The sequence below is a fragment of the Glossina fuscipes genome, unplaced genomic scaffold (genome assembly GCF_014805625.2).
Source record: "Glossina fuscipes isolate IAEA_lab_2018 unplaced genomic scaffold, Yale_Gfus_2 88, whole genome shotgun sequence".
NCBI lineage: Eukaryota > Metazoa > Arthropoda > Insecta > Diptera > Glossinidae > Glossina > Glossina fuscipes.
In genome coordinates this window covers 597,440-612,673 of record NW_023998442.1, presented here as the reverse complement: position 1 = coordinate 612,673, position 15,234 = coordinate 597,440, and the positions used below count along the sequence as shown (strand labels likewise).

The window sequence follows — 15,234 nt, the reverse complement described above, 5'->3', positions numbered from 1 at the left end:
AAAAATTTCTAAGAAAAATTCATCTGATTTTCGTTTCAAGAAAACCTACACCAAAAATTTATAAGAAATTATCGACCAATGTTTGCCCAAATCTTAAACATCCTGTCGATTTATGATATTCATCCATAGTCGCTGGTACAGAATCCATCAAACTTTCATCAACAATTAGCTTTAAGAGGCGATCCTTGATTTGGCCACCAACAACAGTAAAAACATGTTGTTCAACAAACACGTTAACGTTTATATTTGTCGATCGAGCAGCAGATTTATGTTAGCATATACTTCCTTATAAGCCGGCTTTGAACTTTTCATTAACTCTTTAAGAGAATATGAAATATTAAATTGTCAATATTCTTAATTATCATTCAATAATTCAATTGAAACTGGTTTCACTACCAAAAATCGCATATTTTCAAGGGATTATAGCGGGCCTTGATTTATGAGAAAGAAAAATTTTATTATGCAAAAAGTGTTTAAATACTTATGGTCACATAGGATTCAATTATAATTTGATAATATTTTCGCAAAACATCTTCGATTTCTTTAATTTAAAGACAAAAACAAAGTAAACTGCTCGGAAGAAAATGGTATTTGTCTTAATAAAATAAATAAATACAATAAAATTCACTTTTCAATAAAAAAATGTTCTTTTCACCTTTTTCTAATTTTCTTGCCGATGCGGTCTTCCTGCCTTTTCGTTTCTAATAAAATATATTTTTTGTTTGCTATTAGCACTATTGTTTTTATTCATAAAGCAGAAACTTGACATCAGAACTTAATTCATACTACTCTAAGAATTTTTTAACATTATTAAAATGTTAAACAAATCGTTTATTCCAAGTTGGAAAAGAAAATCCCTTTTGATTTATCATCGATTGCTCTAATTGAAACGAGATGACCAACTAACAAAATTTCACTTTTCATAACGATCGCACGCAACGTATTAAGCGGAATATCAATTGAAATGAGCGTAGCGGTGACCCGGCTTATAATGATATGTGAAACCTTTCTTTATTGTTGAGCAATGACTATAAGTATTATAGAATTTTTTTGGAAATGAAATTATTATATGTTTTCTTTCTAAAAAAAGTGTTGTAATCATCGATTTTGTTCTTTTCCATTATTGCACTTCTAAAGAAACTACAGCAAAATGCCTTCTGTCACCTTAACGTACAAATATTATTATTATTAATTTCGCCAGAGAAATAAATTCTAAGACTAAACTCTTAAAAGCACTAGCATCTAAGGCTATCGGCCTATATGTACACATGTTCTATAGTCAACGTCGTAGTGTCTGCACAAAAATGGAAATACTGACCACGCCTATCCAATGTGGTACATAAAAATTTAATTTTTTTTTCAATATCTTTATAACGCGCAGAATAACTTTTCAAAAGTCTTCAAAAAAAGTATATAAATTCTTGGACTTGGAATGCATCTAGGTGTGTCCGTCTGCCTAACCTTGCACTATCTGTGGTAAAATTTGCAAAGCAATTTGGAAGTAACCTAAACTTTTCATGACCGACAACGTTCACACGCCTGTATAACAAGAAACTTTATTTTGAAAATAGAAAAAAGCAGCTGTGTTTACTCCATATTTTAGAGCACGAAAGTTTAGCTCTTTTACATTTTTATCTTTTTTAGGGTGACGGCGATGGATATAAAATATTCGATAACGGGCAAATATAATATTCTTACTCGTTTGGAATATCTTCGTTCTTGCCAGCACAAAGGAAAATAAAACGACTCATTTATTATTTGCTCCTGATTTAATGGCAAGCAAAACACAATTGAATAATATCGTAAAAAATGGAAGAATTTTTGGAAACGGAAAAATTTTAAAATGTTTTCAACTTCAAACAGAAGTATCGTATTTAGCTTAACAGATGTCTAACGTCTCTTTGCATAAATAAAAATCGCAATTACTTGTTTAAACAGTGATATTAAAAAACACTGGTATGCTCTCGGTCTATCTTTTTTAGTAGTAGTCGGCAGTACCGCAACGAAAAATGAAACAACATTTCACATTTTCAGAAAACACAACTCATATGTTACGCGCTATTTAATTTGTATAATCAAAAATTTATTTATTTAATTTATATAACAAAAAAGTAAATAATGATAAAGCATTTAATTGTTATAAGTTTATTGCTGGGGCGAGCATTTTTATTAGATTGCGGTTGTGACAAAGCGAATCGAGAAGCAAATAAGGATTCCGCAAAAAACGTCATAAATAAAATCGAAGAAATATTGGAAAAAGCCGACGATGCTACAACAAAAGTATGCCAGCAACAACACACAAATAGAAAAAATAAACATTACCGAGATTATTATCCAGAACCCGTTTATGATGATATGTCACTTATACCAGGTGGTGAATACGTGGTCGGTACGAATGAACCGCATTTTCCCGAAGACAATGAGTCGCCAGAGCGAACTGTGATAACTAAAGATTTTTACATGGACAAGTATGAAGTATCGAATCAAAAATTTTGGGAATTTGTTAAAGCTAGTAATTATACTACAGAAGCAGAATTTTTCGAAGATAGTTTTCTCTTCAAGTCCCTTCTAACTGAAGAAGAGCAAGAAAAGCTGAAAGACTATAGAGTGGCAAATGCTTTATGGTGGTTTAAAGTGCGAGGGGTCAATTGGAAGCGTCCAATCGGTGTAAATAGTAATTTAGCTGGTCTAGAGCTACATCCTGTTGTCCATGTATCATGGAATGATGCAATGGCCTATTGTCAGTGGGCTGACAAACGTTTGCCTACCGAAGAGGAATGGGAAGTTGCTTGTAGGGGAGGTAAAAGTCGTAAACTCTTCCCTTGGGGCAATAAACTAATGCCTAAAGAGCAATACTGGTACGTTTATTTTTTAAACGATAAATATTCCATATTGATCGTAAATTTGATCTTAGGCTTAATATTTGGCAAGGTGAATTTCCAGATACTAACACCGAGGAAGATGGCTATGCCACCACGTGTCCTGTAAATAAGTTTCCACAAAATATTTATGAAATGCACAATATAGTGGGCAACGTTTGGGAATGGACACAGAATTTATGGAATGCAAAGGATGATAACAATGCCAATCCAAGTCGCGTCAAGAAAGGAGGATCATATTTATGTCATAAGACGTATTGCTATCGCTACAGGTAATATGGGTAATGTATATAATCTTTTGCTTTTATTAAACAATGTACACACCACGTTCACACACGTGTTGCTATGTTAAATGCTATAGGTGCGCAGCTCGTTCGCAAAATACCGCCGACAGTTCTGCAGGAAATTTAGGTTTCAGATGTGCTAAGGATTTGGAATAGTACAAATGTCCTTTTAAAAAAAAATAGACTTTTAAGTAATAAATTCTATGATTGTTATAATTAATTCATATTTTGTTTTGCTATTTCCGGATTAAATTGACTGTTGTACTTCTGTCTGATACGCGGCACAGTGGCAGGCTCAGCTGTGGATATATCTTTTGGTCCAAACAACGCTTCTTGGCGCTCTCGTTCTTTGGCCTCTCGCTGCAAGCGCTCTTTCCTTAATAGTTCAAGTTTCAAACGCTTTTCATTACGAATCTCATTTTCGTCATGTTTTACTTTTTCCTTCTTGTGTTTCGAATGTTTACTACGTTTTTTATGCTTCAACTTTTTTGCTTTTCGATGTGTTTTTTTATGTTTCTTATTGAGCTTTTCTTTCTTATCCTCATAAGACTTTTCTTGTTGGTCTGTCGAAATTACATTAGACTTACCGGAATTTGTGCTGGTAGTTGGTGCTAGAGTTTTTTTTTCAGAAGGCAATAATGCATTTATTAGCGTTAGAGGATCTTGTTTGTGTTTGTTTTTTATATCCTTTTCTGTTGCTTCACTTTCTCTGCCATATATATTTCGTTTAGGGACAACTTCATACCAACTTTTTAATTTTAAAGCCTCATTGGTATCTTGTCCTAAATAAGTTAGGTAACCAATTTGTTTTTCATACTTTTCTTGTTCCTCCTTCTTTTCCTTCTCAAAATCTTTGTTTGTCGTTCTTACGTGCGATTTATAGTCCGCGAATAGGTCAATATGTTGTCTTGTATCTTCGCTAGCGTTACTACAAGTCGGAATATCTAGCGTCTCCTTAGTTCTCTTTTCATAATCTGTACGTTTCTCGGACAAACCGGAACGTTTGCGTAGAAAATTCAAACGTGCTTCACTTTCCTTTAAATAAAATTTTTCATAAAAAAAATAAATAAACGAAAACTGGCAAATATTTTCTTATTTACCGCGAAATCAACTTGTTGTTGTCGCTTTAAGTCTTCTGCTTTTGCTGCTGCCTCATCTTTGCGAACGCGTGCAATATTATCTTTAGTACGCACATGCCATCTTTATTGAAGAACAAAAATTTTATAAATACTTTAAGGCTATCGTCCTAAACCAATCGTTACCTTTTCTTCGGCAAAATGTTCATTTTTCCTCTAAAATTCTAATTTCATTAATTGTGCCTAGCTTTGTGCTTTTTAGCAAAGGTTTACAACTAAAGCAAGAAAGATATTCTCAGCTGATATTTTAGCAGAGTTACCAAGTCAAGTAGTTGAATCAGTATACAAGTAATTTTAAAAAATTTTCCTGGCGCAAAAGGATTGATTATTCTATTTGGATTGATAATTTTAAAAATACACCCGTTACTTTTTTTTTATTTTTTTTTAATAAATAAAATTTTATGTGAAAAGCACAAAAGATATTGCCGAGCATAAATATCATTGCTTAGTAGTTGCAATCTAAAAAAGATACTGCAAACTGAATAAACTATATGCAAAGAAAATAAATAATCAAAGAATGAACAGCTGATTTCATGTGGTGGAAAAGAAAATATTAAGGTAACGGTGTGGAACGGTGTGTATCTTTTCTTTCTTCTTCTCTTTGGTTTGAAAGGCAGTTGATACGTTTGGTACAAACAAGTGAAAAAATTTTCCGTTGCATTTTAACTTTATTGCGTTTTTATCCCTTGTAGTGTCAAAAGTTTGGAGAATACTCCAAGGACGACCGAAACAGTTTTCGCTTAGCACAGAATTTTTCCTTGTTTCCTCAATTTATGTATCACTCACGTCGTTCACAATTCTTGCAAGTTTTCAATAACACACCTGACGAGACCACATTCTATAGAATGTGAAGAATCCGTCAGTGTCGGATGTTGAAATTGGCATGGATCGGACGGTTCAATGGAAGCTTTGCACATTCAATCCCAGTACAATTATATCCTTCCATTTTCAAATGGTTAACCAACATTCTGCTCCAACACCGCAAGGTGGGCGCGGCAGTATGTAATTCATAACCCAATATCAACACCAAAGGCGTCAAAGACGAATACGAGTAACGACTTTGGCAAGAAAGTGAGTAAAGATCGTATTCTACTTTAGCCAGAGATCACATTATTTATGTTCCTAGTTGGGCAGGTGAAACAACGAGTATTCATCATATTAGTGCAGGCTTTGGATCGGAAAGTAGCAGGAGTGTGGTAGTATATAGGGCTGAGATGGATGAAGGGCCCGACTTGTTAAAGGTTTGACGAGCTTAAACCCTGGGTTTGCATTTCATTAGAAAAATGTTTATGAGCCAATAACAGTTGTGGATAAATCTCAAATATCTACATAGGCATATACAGCTACCTTTTTTACCCTATACCCCTTGAGATACAAAGGAAGGATTTGAGATAGACTCACTCCATTCAATCGATTCAGCATCACTTTTTAAATCCACTTGAACTTGTCCATCCGCCTGTCCATTTTGCTTTCATGTGCGTACTCTAGAGGCCGTAATTTTCGAGATACTTTGATGAAATTTGCCCGATGACATACTTTGGTTCAAGGACGAACGCTATTGAAAATCCCACCCTTCGGATCATTTGTTGATTACTTACCATGTAATACTCTACTTCGAAAGGTTTTTATTTGAATAAGTTTATTAAACGAAGTGGTATATTTAGTCGTCATCCCCATCTCACAGTAGTGTTTTCATTTGTTCTTAGACTTCTAAGACTAGATACTACTTAGTACTGAACGCGATTTTAGTCTATGTCTAAAGTAAATTTTAAATATGATTGTGAAATCGCCTATGCTTACTAACCGAAAGCAACAAACCCTCGCCCTATTCCTTTCTTAACACTTAACAATCTATCTCCAACTAACTTACGTGAATAATTAATTTAGAGATATAATGAAGAAACACAAAATGTGATTGATCAAACCGCCTTAAAGAAAATAAATATAAACTAAATGGAAGGATTTAGAGAATAGACCGAAGCTGTATGGGCGTTGAATACCTATAGGGTAACGTAAAGTATACAATGGTGTAGGCCATGGCCCACTATAGTGTTTTTATTTGTTTTGCATTGAAAATTTCAAAGTTTAATATTTGCCTGATACCTCAGTGTGAATTTTAGGAAAACAGGACGCAATCTATACACATATTAATATTAAAAATAAAAAAAAAAGTTTTCAAACAACATTAACCCCTCCTACGTCCTGTAATACTATTCAAATTTGTAAGTGTATGAAATAGTTCATCCAATTTATGAACGTATACGATCGATATAAGTCTATATTGTCTACAATAAAAATGACGTCGATATAATCCATTGAGAAATATGAAGCTATAAGGACATTAAACAGATCAAAGGCGATGGGCGTTAACGTACATTAATGCAAGCGGAAAGTTTGCATAAAAGTAATGGAAAACTGTTGTGGCCAGATACCGGTGGTCAAATCAGAACAATAGCCGGAAACATGAAAAAACCGCGGTTAATAGCTTCCATTCAATAATTAGTTAGTTCAAAGGCAAAATAACTGCCACTGTTGTCTGCAAAAAAAATGTATTTCATTTTCATTCTTTACTCCGCCAAATAACCCTTTTTTTTTCTTTGTTATATAACATACTTTTTGTATCATCGAAATGTTGCCAACGTTCAGAAAGAAGCTTCCGAGACCTCATACAGTACATATACTTTTGGTCAGCATCAAATTTTGTATAAATTAAAGCATGTCCGTCCTTATGTCTGTCTGTCTAATGCCTGTAGCAAAAGTATCTTGCATCCTTTAACATGGAAAAATTTATTAAAATTTTGGGTACGTCTTAATATACTTTTTCAATAAATCGTCTCTAAATTTGAGGTACGACAGCAATTGTTCAGATGAAAGTAATATGAACGGTGACATTAACGAGACGAGTAACAGCAGAGAGAGTGAAGATGAAATGAATATTGCTAGTGCGAGTTATGTTAACTATAAATAAAAATTTTGATCGGAGAGTAACATTAAAATGTATTTTTGCAAAAATTACCTTATAAATGTGAAGTACGTCTTATAGTCCGAAAAATACGGTAATACTAAAGCTGTCGGCTGCGAATATGGCACAAACATTGAAATTTCATATATGCAGGTTCATATTGAAAATGTGTCGAATCGGTCAAAGTAGGTGTCCATAGCACCATGTAAACTGCTGTCTGTTTGCTCATTACTAATGACACAAGTGACAAAGATTTCGCAAACGGAAAACGTTAGCCATGCCCAATTTGAGATCGTATGTGTTACTAGAGACATAAATGTGGACCAACAGGCGATCATGTGAGTGTCACACAAACAATTGAGATTTTTTACTTACCTTAGATTATAAACACCTATGAGTTATGGGGTGTTTGGTGCTTCATTTCTCTGGTAATAATAAAATTAAACCTTATATTTTTCTGCTTTAATTTTGTGATTATGAAGTTTTTTTGTTGTTGTTTTCCTTTTTCTTTTATACTTGGTGTATTAAACTTAACATTTCTTTATTATTTTTATATACTATTTTGGAAAGTGAAATTAAAAGTACTTAACAATGTGTTTTTGCTTTTAAATTAATTTCATATAATTATTTGTTTGTAGTTTTATTTTTTTTTTTTCACTTTTATGCTTAACCTTGTGTTTCGTTTTTTTTTTTCTTTTTTTTTTGTCTATTTTATAAAATAATATTTGTGTATATATAAGTAGAGCTAAAAAAAAAAAAAAAAAAAAAAATTATAATAATTATGTTTTATAATAGAAATTTTATTTATTATTATTGTGATTGTTTATTTAGAAAATAAAAATAGGTTTTGTTATTTTGTTTATTATTACTATTATTTTCTTTTTGTTTTTCATTAACTAAATAAATGTTTCTATATGTATATATGTGTGTGTCTGTGTTTGCTTGTCTAATAAATTTTAATAGTTTTTAGTTTGCGTTTAAATATTTTTAGTTTATGCTGATATTTATTTTCCATTTAAAAAATTTTTTAAATTTTAAATGTGAATTTTTTTATTATTTTATTATTGATTTTCACTGTTATGAAAGAAAACTGAAATAAAAAAAAAAAGAAAAAAAAAAGAAAACTTTTAGACTTAAAGTTAAAATTTTTAAATAGTTTTAAGAACAGAGCCAAAGGTTTTTTTTGCGGTTATGTCTTTAAAAAGGGCTTTTGTTATTCAAAACTTTTCAAATGAATTGTAAAACAAATTTGTGTTATAACAGCTATAACAATATAGAATAATATATAATTTATTTATACCTATTTAGGCATAAACATGTGTGTATTTATTTATTTATTCTTTCTTTATTTTTATGTATAAAAATATAAGCGTTTAGCATTAAAAAATAAATTTTCCGTTTTTCTTTCTATTTTGTATAATATTTCATACTCTGCTACTTCGGCTAGGCTTAGGTTTAGGTTAGATGTTCTATATATTATTGCTACCCAACAATAATTTAAGGAAAACAGAGATAGAGATAGAGAGAAAGAGGGAGGAGAGTTTATGTTATCGTTACCTAAAAGCAGAAAAAAAAAGCATAACAAATATTTTAGAAAAAAAAACTTGTTTTCTAAAAATCCTATTGCGGCTCTTGTTTTTTTTTCTCTTAATTATAAAAATGAAAATCTCTCTGATTTCAAAGCGGTAAAAAATGCACTATAAAATTTGAATAAAGTGGTAGGTGTAAAATAAATATTTGTAGAACCAAAACGAGACGGATGACATCAGCATTAAGAGCATTAAAAAAATCCGAGAATATCTTATAAAAAAGATATTCTAGTAAATAATTCTTTAGAATAACAAAAAAATTTGTTTGACACTCAAATACGGATCTTACGTATTCCTATTGGAGATGAATTTCAAGGAAATATATTTTAGCGAAGTGCCGAAGTTATATCTGCTAAATATGTTATACTATTAGGTAACGATGCGCAGAATCTTTTAAGCCGTTCGAATAGATCTCGGTCGTTATATTTCTAATAAGTTTCTGTGGGAAGCCATTTACCGTAAACACGTAATAAGAAATTTTCGGTGCTTGGTTCTTTGCAGTATACGGGATTTAATCAAAAAGTAAAGAGAATTCGGAATTGAACGTGTAGTCGGATATCTATTTTCGAGGATCTCATTTAGTTGGCACGTTTTGCAAGTCAATAAGATAGATTTACTTTAAACTACTCCATTAATGTCAAGTTTTGCTTGAAATTTCATTAAAAAAAAAAAAAAATTGAGAATTTTCTTTATACAAAAAAGAAGTTTTGAACTTAATTTTGCAGTCAGAATGAATGCTTTTTGGCAAAGGGCTTGCTTTGAAGAGAACGGAAGAAATAATATTTAAAAAATCGAAAAATTAATTTTTAAGCGAATTAAAAATTTTCCTTGTTTTTTTTTTTTTTTTTGATTAAACCACGTAATTTTTTTTTTTAAGCCGTATCTAGCTCAGAGCATTTCTTAAAAAATGTTTCTATCTTCTTTTCGTTCTTTTAAAAATATATATGTATATATATATATGTATATGATAATAATAATAACCTTAAAACTTGTTGCTTTAAACACAACTTTAAAAGCAATTATTAAAAAAAAAAACTAACAAAAAATTGCGTAATAACTTTACAAATATATATCAAAAATAAAAATCTATTGCTTTCTGTGTAAAAAAAAAAAAAAAAATAAACAAGATTTTACAAAAAATATATAAATTTACAACCGAAATTCGAATTTAACTAAATTGAAGCCAAAAAATTTACAAGGATTTGTTTTTTTTTTTTTTTATAAATTTAATTTACAAAATGTTGTTTTAGTTTTGCTTTTGTTTTTTTTTTAGATTGGATTATTCGTTTTTTATTCTTTTTCATGCAAACATTTAGAGAGGAAAAAATTTGTATTTTATTTTACATATACTTAAGGGATTTTTTTTGTTTTTTTTCTTTTTTAATCATTTTGTATAAATTCCTACAAAATTTTTTAATTTTTTTTTAATTATTTTTATTTCCTTGTAGGTGAGAAAACCTGACAATTTGACAGACTTACAATGAATGCAAGAGACCAAGTTCTTTTCATTTCATTTCATATATATTCAATAAATTTTCAGACTATTTTCTTCATTTTAGCTAAATTATGTCGGCGCATTACGTGCTTATGATAACGTTTTTTTTTTTTCAAAATATGTTTAAAAAATATATGTTTTCGAAAATTTAAAAAACAAAAAAAAATTTTTTTTCAAAAAAAAAAGAACGGACTGAAAAAAACTGCAATTCAAAAAAATATATATATGTATGTGGATATGTAGAAACAATTGTTTTATAAAAATCATATATACCATGACCAGGAAAAAAACATGCTTGTATTTATACATCTATATAAATATGTTTGCATTAAAGATAAAACTTAATGCAAAAAAAAAAAAAAATTTTTATTAATTAAAAAATTTTTTTTTTTTTTTTATTTTTTTTTTTTTTTTTTTTTAATTTATATATATATATATATATATATATATATATATATATATATTTTTTTTTTTTTTTTTGTTTAACTGTAGACCTTAAACCAAATCATTAAATAAGTCAATGAGGCCCTCAGATTGACCCAAGGAGAAATTATAATAACCATCCATTGGCGGTTCAATAGGTAACAGCGGAGGCAAGTCTTCGAAATCTGTAAATTATAAAATTTTTTTCAAAAAATTAAAAAAAAAAAGGAGCAAAAATTATGATGAAATTTTATTAAGATGAAGTTTCTTATGAATTTGTGGTGTGTATTGGTGAATGATATTATTAGTTGTGGTGGTGGTGTGCATTGAAATTCATGCCAGAGCTGAATCTCATGGTGCTACAAATTTTCAATTACTGTATACACGATATATGGTATGCTATGCAGACCCACGAGAATTCAGTTCTAAAATGAATTATTTTTAAGTTTTTCTTTTTTTTTCATGATTACATTTGAAAGCACTATTCACTTTTAAATTATTAAGAAGAGGACAAGAAAAGCATTGTTTTTGTTTTGAGCAGAATTTTTCAATATCAAACTTTAGCTTGCATATAGTTTGTTGTTTTTAAAAGTGTTCGTCGTTGGGCCAAAACACGTCGGGGTAGCGAATTTCATTGAAGTACCTCATAGACTGCATTTTGGAAGTTGAAGACGGACAGACAGACATACAGATGTGTTTACATCGATTCAAAAAGCGTTTGTGAATCGACGGGTACAATAAAAAGTGAGTCTAGCTGAAATTTTTCTGGATGTTTTATACATTCGAAGCAAAAAATAGGTCAACCATGCTTTATGATATCGCTGTGGAAATAAACCAAAAACCAAAATTTCGTTTTGAGACCATTTTCTTAAGACGAGGCACAAAAAGAAACTCGCTAGAGTGAACAACTTCATGGTTCATTTGTCAGTCAGTCCATCGCTTGGGAAACGAAGAAAGATAATACGCCACCTGAGATGCCTGGGAGTTGATAGAGTAGAAAGATAATCGTGCTCAATAAGGTACTTCCACCAGGAAGGGCGGATGGGTGATTGCATTTTACTTACACCGTCAACTAATACAATTAAAGCGAGCAAGCAATAAATGTAAAGCGTTCAAAATTGAACCGCACGACCCTCATCTCTTTCACATTCGGCAGAATTCTCTTAACGGTGTACAGCTAGGTTTCGAATTATTTCTGTGAAAATCGTTTAATGGCCAAAATACCCAAATACCAAAACAGAAAATGGAATACGATTTTCGGGCATTTGATTCAGCTTAAGCCCACTTAAAATATAAGAAAAATGTTTTGCATTTGCATGTTTTTGTATTTGTTCAAAATATTCCGTGAAATTTTCCCTAACCTAACAATATTAATAGCGACCAGTATATTAATTAAGGCGTTTATTACTCGATTATGGGATTTTTAGGTACTTGGACGCATGTTATTCAGAGGATAGCGCGTATTACTTATCCAATGCGTAGCGCTTATCCAATGCTTACAAATAATTATAATATGAAGATAAAAGTTATAAAGAATATGTTATTAAGTTGTAACACTTGTAACATAAAATATCTGCTATCTGGTATTGTACATTTTATCAATTTTTATATAACAAGATTATGAACCCAAGTGGGCGTCACTTCTGTGTAAAATAAATGTCTGCGATATCTAACCCTTTTTGTCTAATAAGACATGATTATGAAGATCAAAAAGGTCAAAAGTTCGGAATGTGCAAACGGGTAGACGGATAGCATGTATCCCTGAAAAGCTAGCTAGTTCGATAATGAAGTGTTTCTGTCTTTATTTCACACGTGCTCCACAGATGGTTACACTAAATTGATACACGCCCTAACACCATTATGATGGCAGACGGATAGACGAAGCTTACTCAGCGGACAGGCTGATTTTATGCTCTATGCCGTTCTACTCCCAACCGATATACCTCTAGTCTCCTTCGGCCACTAATTATGAATGGGAGACCCCACTCTCTCGATATTTTACCTTCTCTCATATACTAACAGATCTTTTTAAGAAGTATTTATGTGCAGTTAAAAACTTTTCCTTAGGAGACAGTGTTTATGTCCTAAACATAATTTTTCATTCCAATCCACAGTATTTTTAATTCGTACGATTTTAATTTAAATTAAAATGTTTAATTTATAGATTTTTATACCCTGCACGCCGCTTGTGGCACAATGGAATATTAAGGATATGAGCAACAATCAAAAGAGCTGGAGATAGACCCACGTTCAGTTCGAATTAGAAAGTGATTCTGCTGAAGTTTGTCTGTCCGTCTGTTTACATGCTTGTAATGTTATGTTCAACCTATAGGTCGCTATTTTTGGGAAATTCTGATGAAATTTAGTACAGTAATTTAGTCCAATGACGAACGATATTAAAAATGGTTCGGATTAGACTAGTTTCTCGATTGCTCGAAGTTGATGTTGAACTAAAGCTGAGTAGCAATGTTTCTTAGGGCCACTTGCATGTTCATTATTCGTAATAAATATAAATATCTTTGTAATATTTGTGACTTGGAGAAAATAACTGTTTTTAGATCATTTCAAAATCGAATTATAAAACTCATCTATCTAAAATTATAAGTTTAGGGTGAAATTTTCGATCTTAAGTTTATGGGTCTTTGTGAATTTTAAAAATGATTAGAAGGGGATCTGGTTAAACTGAACGATCCACGGCGCTTATCGTAGAATCAAAAATTGAAAAGAGCGGCTTCTTCGTTTGTCTTTTTCTTTGCATGAAATTTCCATTATTCTTTAAACATTTTGATTACATATATATACGGTTGTAAATATTTTCAGTCATTTTGTAAATAAAATAATTATTCTTATATTTTGTTTAATTATATATTGTTAACTTAAAAAAATAAAATAAAAGAATAATTAAAAAAAAAAAATTAAAACAAAAAATTCAAATTTTGAACTGAATACTCGTTTTTTTTTTTTTTGGGCGGGATGAGGAGTTTTTAATTTTATAGTCAGCCAAAATTCATTCATTTAATTTTTTTTTTATCAATAAATCGATTAAAAAAAAAAAAACAATTATTTGATAGTTTCATAAAACACTTTATCAATAATATTATTAAAAAGACTTCCTTCCCATGGATGTGGAGATTTGTTTGTATGCTGCTGCAGAATGCACGCTCAGCAAGAACTCAGACTGTGATGCGAATATGTTATGGATGGCATTTGGCTGGGCATTCTTTCAAATAAAAGAACACAACAGTCGGTTACCATTGCGCGCTAAAGAACGCAAATCACAGACAGAGCTCTCGACAAGCGTGACTCGTTGACTTTGTAAAATGATATAAAGCGAAAAAAAAGAAGAAAAGATTATTATGAATGCTGCGCCATGATTATTATGAGAATGTTATGAGAAAGAGAAAAACGGAAAACACTTGAAATTTATTTATGGATTTGTTTTCCTGCGTGATATACTTACAGTTGTATGATGTGGGACTTAGATTTACTGTATCCGAAATAAGTGCATTCCGAATGCCCGAACCACAATTCGAATTAATTAATTGTGAGAGTTGGGAGGCTGTGCTGTCATTATCATTAGAATCGGTCTGGGCTGTTTGATGTTGTTGTTGCTCGACATTGCAATGACTTTGATGCGCTTGTTGTGACCGTTGTTGTTGCTGTTGTTGTTGCTGTTGTTGGTGGTGCTGTTGCTGCTGCTGCTGCTGTTGTTGTTGTTGACTTGAGTGTTGCAAAGAGCCGCCAGCGATCGTTGATTGAACATCAAAAGCAATGCTTTGTGGGGAATTCTGATTGGGTGATGACAGTGAAGAGGAGTTGGCAGATGACGATGAAGAGCTACCACCTGCCAATACACCGACATGCGATTGCGTTTGCTGTCGCTGCTCCATTGCACAGTTTACTAGGGGGACATCATTACGAAGACCCGACTTTTTGCTAAGACCTCTGCCACCAACACCGCCGTTACCCATATTATTACAACTAGTAAGCGTAAGAGTTTGATTTGAATCACTGCTATCTGTAGTACTTTCGCCCGTATGACGACGTTGGCCGGCTGAATTACCAACTAATAGATCCACATTTGAGATGAGAGTCTCTTCAACGTGTTCCAATTTCTGAGAGGTTTTCTGTTGTTCTTGCTCAGCCAACACGTGCGTTATCACGGGTCGTGTTATAGTTGGGAAAATTGTAGGAAAATCATCGTCACTTAAATGAGCAGATGTTGTCGTTTGTTGCTGAGCCTGAGTTATATAATTCACCACTTCTACTGAATTGCTGACGGTGATGTCTTCATGCTGCTGTTGAGCTGCTTCCTCAATAGATTTGCTGAGATTGCGTTGAGCTGAACGAACGCTAACTGAAGGATATGTGCTGGCGGAAGCGGCAGCGGCTGCAAGGGCGGGTAAACCTTATACAATGCACAAGAGAGAGAGAGAGAGAGAGAGAGAGAGAGAGAGAGAGAGAGA

At 31.8% G+C, this 15,234-nt stretch overlaps 3 protein-coding genes across 3 annotated transcripts in view; 1 reads left to right on the top strand and 2 right to left on the bottom strand.

Moving 5' to 3' along the window:
- Positions 1-1,960: 1,960 nt before the first annotated feature.
- LOC119638405 (formylglycine-generating enzyme) lies at positions 1,961-3,340 on the top strand. Its single transcript, XM_038035171.1, has 3 exons — positions 1,961-2,858; positions 2,915-3,151; positions 3,241-3,340. The coding sequence occupies exons 1-3, from the start codon at positions 2,119-2,121 to the stop codon at positions 3,317-3,319; spliced, it is 1,056 nt and encodes a 351-aa protein (XP_037891099.1). The 5' UTR covers positions 1,961-2,118; the 3' UTR covers positions 3,320-3,340.
- LOC119638406 (leukocyte receptor cluster member 1 homolog) lies at positions 3,154-4,566 on the bottom strand. The gene is made up of 3 exons (XM_038035172.1): positions 4,426-4,566; positions 4,264-4,363; positions 3,154-4,198 (listed from the first exon to the last, which is right to left on the bottom strand). The coding sequence occupies exons 1-3, from the start codon at positions 4,446-4,448 to the stop codon at positions 3,380-3,382; spliced, it is 942 nt and encodes a 313-aa protein (XP_037891100.1). The 5' UTR covers positions 4,449-4,566; the 3' UTR covers positions 3,154-3,379.
- A 6,256-nt stretch (positions 4,567-10,822) lies between these two features.
- LOC119638391 (transcription factor E2f1) overlaps positions 10,823-15,234 on the bottom strand; it is a 7,174-nt gene continuing 2,762 nt past the window's right edge. The window contains exons 4-5 of the mRNA XM_038035150.1: positions 14,229-15,176; positions 10,823-10,953 (exon numbers count right to left, since the gene is read on the bottom strand). Coding sequence (XP_037891078.1) covers positions 10,841-10,953; positions 14,229-15,176 — 1,061 coding nt within the window. The 3' untranslated portion in view covers positions 10,823-10,840. The remainder of the gene's footprint in view (positions 10,954-14,228; positions 15,177-15,234) is intronic.